The sequence below is a fragment of the Loxodonta africana genome, unplaced genomic scaffold (assembly GCF_030014295.1).
Source record: "Loxodonta africana isolate mLoxAfr1 unplaced genomic scaffold, mLoxAfr1.hap2 scaffold_55, whole genome shotgun sequence".
In the NCBI taxonomy this organism is placed as follows: Eukaryota; Metazoa; Chordata; class Mammalia; order Proboscidea; family Elephantidae; genus Loxodonta; species Loxodonta africana.
In genome coordinates this window covers 966,021-967,552 of record NW_026975272.1, presented here as the reverse complement: position 1 = coordinate 967,552, position 1,532 = coordinate 966,021, and the positions used below count along the sequence as shown (strand labels likewise).

At 41.3% G+C, this 1,532-nt stretch overlaps 1 protein-coding gene across 1 annotated transcript; it reads left to right on the top strand.

Moving 5' to 3' along the window:
* The first annotated feature begins 216 nt into the window (after positions 1 to 216).
* On the top strand, positions 217 to 1,284 carry LOC100675632 (olfactory receptor 4C15-like). Its single transcript, XM_010602384.3, has one exon. The coding sequence runs from the start codon at positions 358 to 360 to the stop codon at positions 1,282 to 1,284; it is 927 nt and encodes a 308-aa protein (XP_010600686.2). The 5' UTR covers positions 217 to 357.
* Positions 1,285 to 1,532: the final 248 nt, after the last annotated feature.

Below are 1,532 nucleotides of genomic sequence, written 5' to 3'. Positions count from 1 at the left end.
ATGTGCTTCAGAATCTTCCTCAACATTTCACTCTAGGTAGCCACACCTAACAAGTCAAAGCTGGCACCCACTTTAAAAACCATTTGTCATCCCTACCACATGTGAATGGTTCCCTTCCCCCTATTGAAACTCTGACTGTTTTAAAGAGTTTAACCTCAGTTCTGACTGATGGCTCAAGAAATTTCTAATTTTGTATTCTTAACAACAACAGAAGGACTTAAAATAATTTTGCTTATGGATGCACCAATAATTTTGATGACTACACTAATATAATAAACTGGTTTAAGACAAATATATTTCTCCTAATTTCAGATTCTACATGGTCACTGTGTTAGCTTCCAACTTTTCCTCTGAAATATGCAAAACCAAAGCTTTGTAACTGAGTTCATCCTCTTGGGTCTTTCATGGAATCCAAGTGTTCAAAAAATAGAATTTGTTGTATTTTTGTTCTCTTACATGGCCACTGTTGGGGGCAATTTGCTAGTTGTGGTGACCATTGTCAGCAGCCTGACAGTCCTGGGATCCCCGATGTACTTCTTTCTGGCCTTCCTGTCCTTCCTGGATGCCTGCTATTCCTCTGCATTTGCACCAAAGATGATTGTGGACTCCCTCTATGAGAAGAAAACCATCTCCTTCAAGGGCTATACGACCCAGGTCTTTGCTGACCACTTCTTTGCTGGAGTGGAGGTGACTGTCCTGACCGCCATGGCCTATGACCGCTATGTGGCCATTTGCAAGCCATTGCACTACCCCTCTATCATGAACTGGAGGCTCTGTGGTATCCTGATGGGGGTAGCCTGGACAGGGGGCTTCTTGCATTCTTTGACACAAATTGTCTTTACTTTCCAGCTGCCCTTCTGTGGCCCCAATGTTATTGATCGCTTCCTATGTGATTTGAACCCATTATTGAAGCTTGCCTGCACTGACACTCACATCCTTAGCCTTTTGGTGGTTGCCAATAGTGGGTTTATCTGCATCATAATCTTCTCCTTGTTGCTCATCTCCTATTGTGTCATCTTGCTCTCACTAAGAACTCATAGCTCTGAAGGACGGCTGAAAGCTCTCTCCACCTGTGGATCTCACATTGCTGTGGTGGTTTTGTTTTTTGTCCCATGCATAATTATCTATGCCCGACCTCCATCTGCTTTCTCCTTCGACAAGTTGGTGGCCATAGTTTATACCATTGTAACTCCCGTGCTCAATGCTTTGATTTATACTTTCAGGAATAATGAAATGAAAAATTCCATGAGGAAATTATGGACCAGATTGCTGGGTTTCAGATGAAAAATAAAATATTAAAGTTAAATTTCAAGAGGAAAAAATTTAAAGTGGGCTTAAACAAAATACTTTATAGGGACTGGAACTTGTAAGGCAGAAAGCAATGTAATGCCACAGAAAAATACTGACGGGTAGGTTAGGAAATGCTATTACTACTCTCGGATCACTCATATCTTGGAGTTGGCAGCTAAGTAGCCTATAGGGATTGCCTATAAGGTAATTTAAGGAGAGTTGAATTTTGTGTTTGTTTAGAG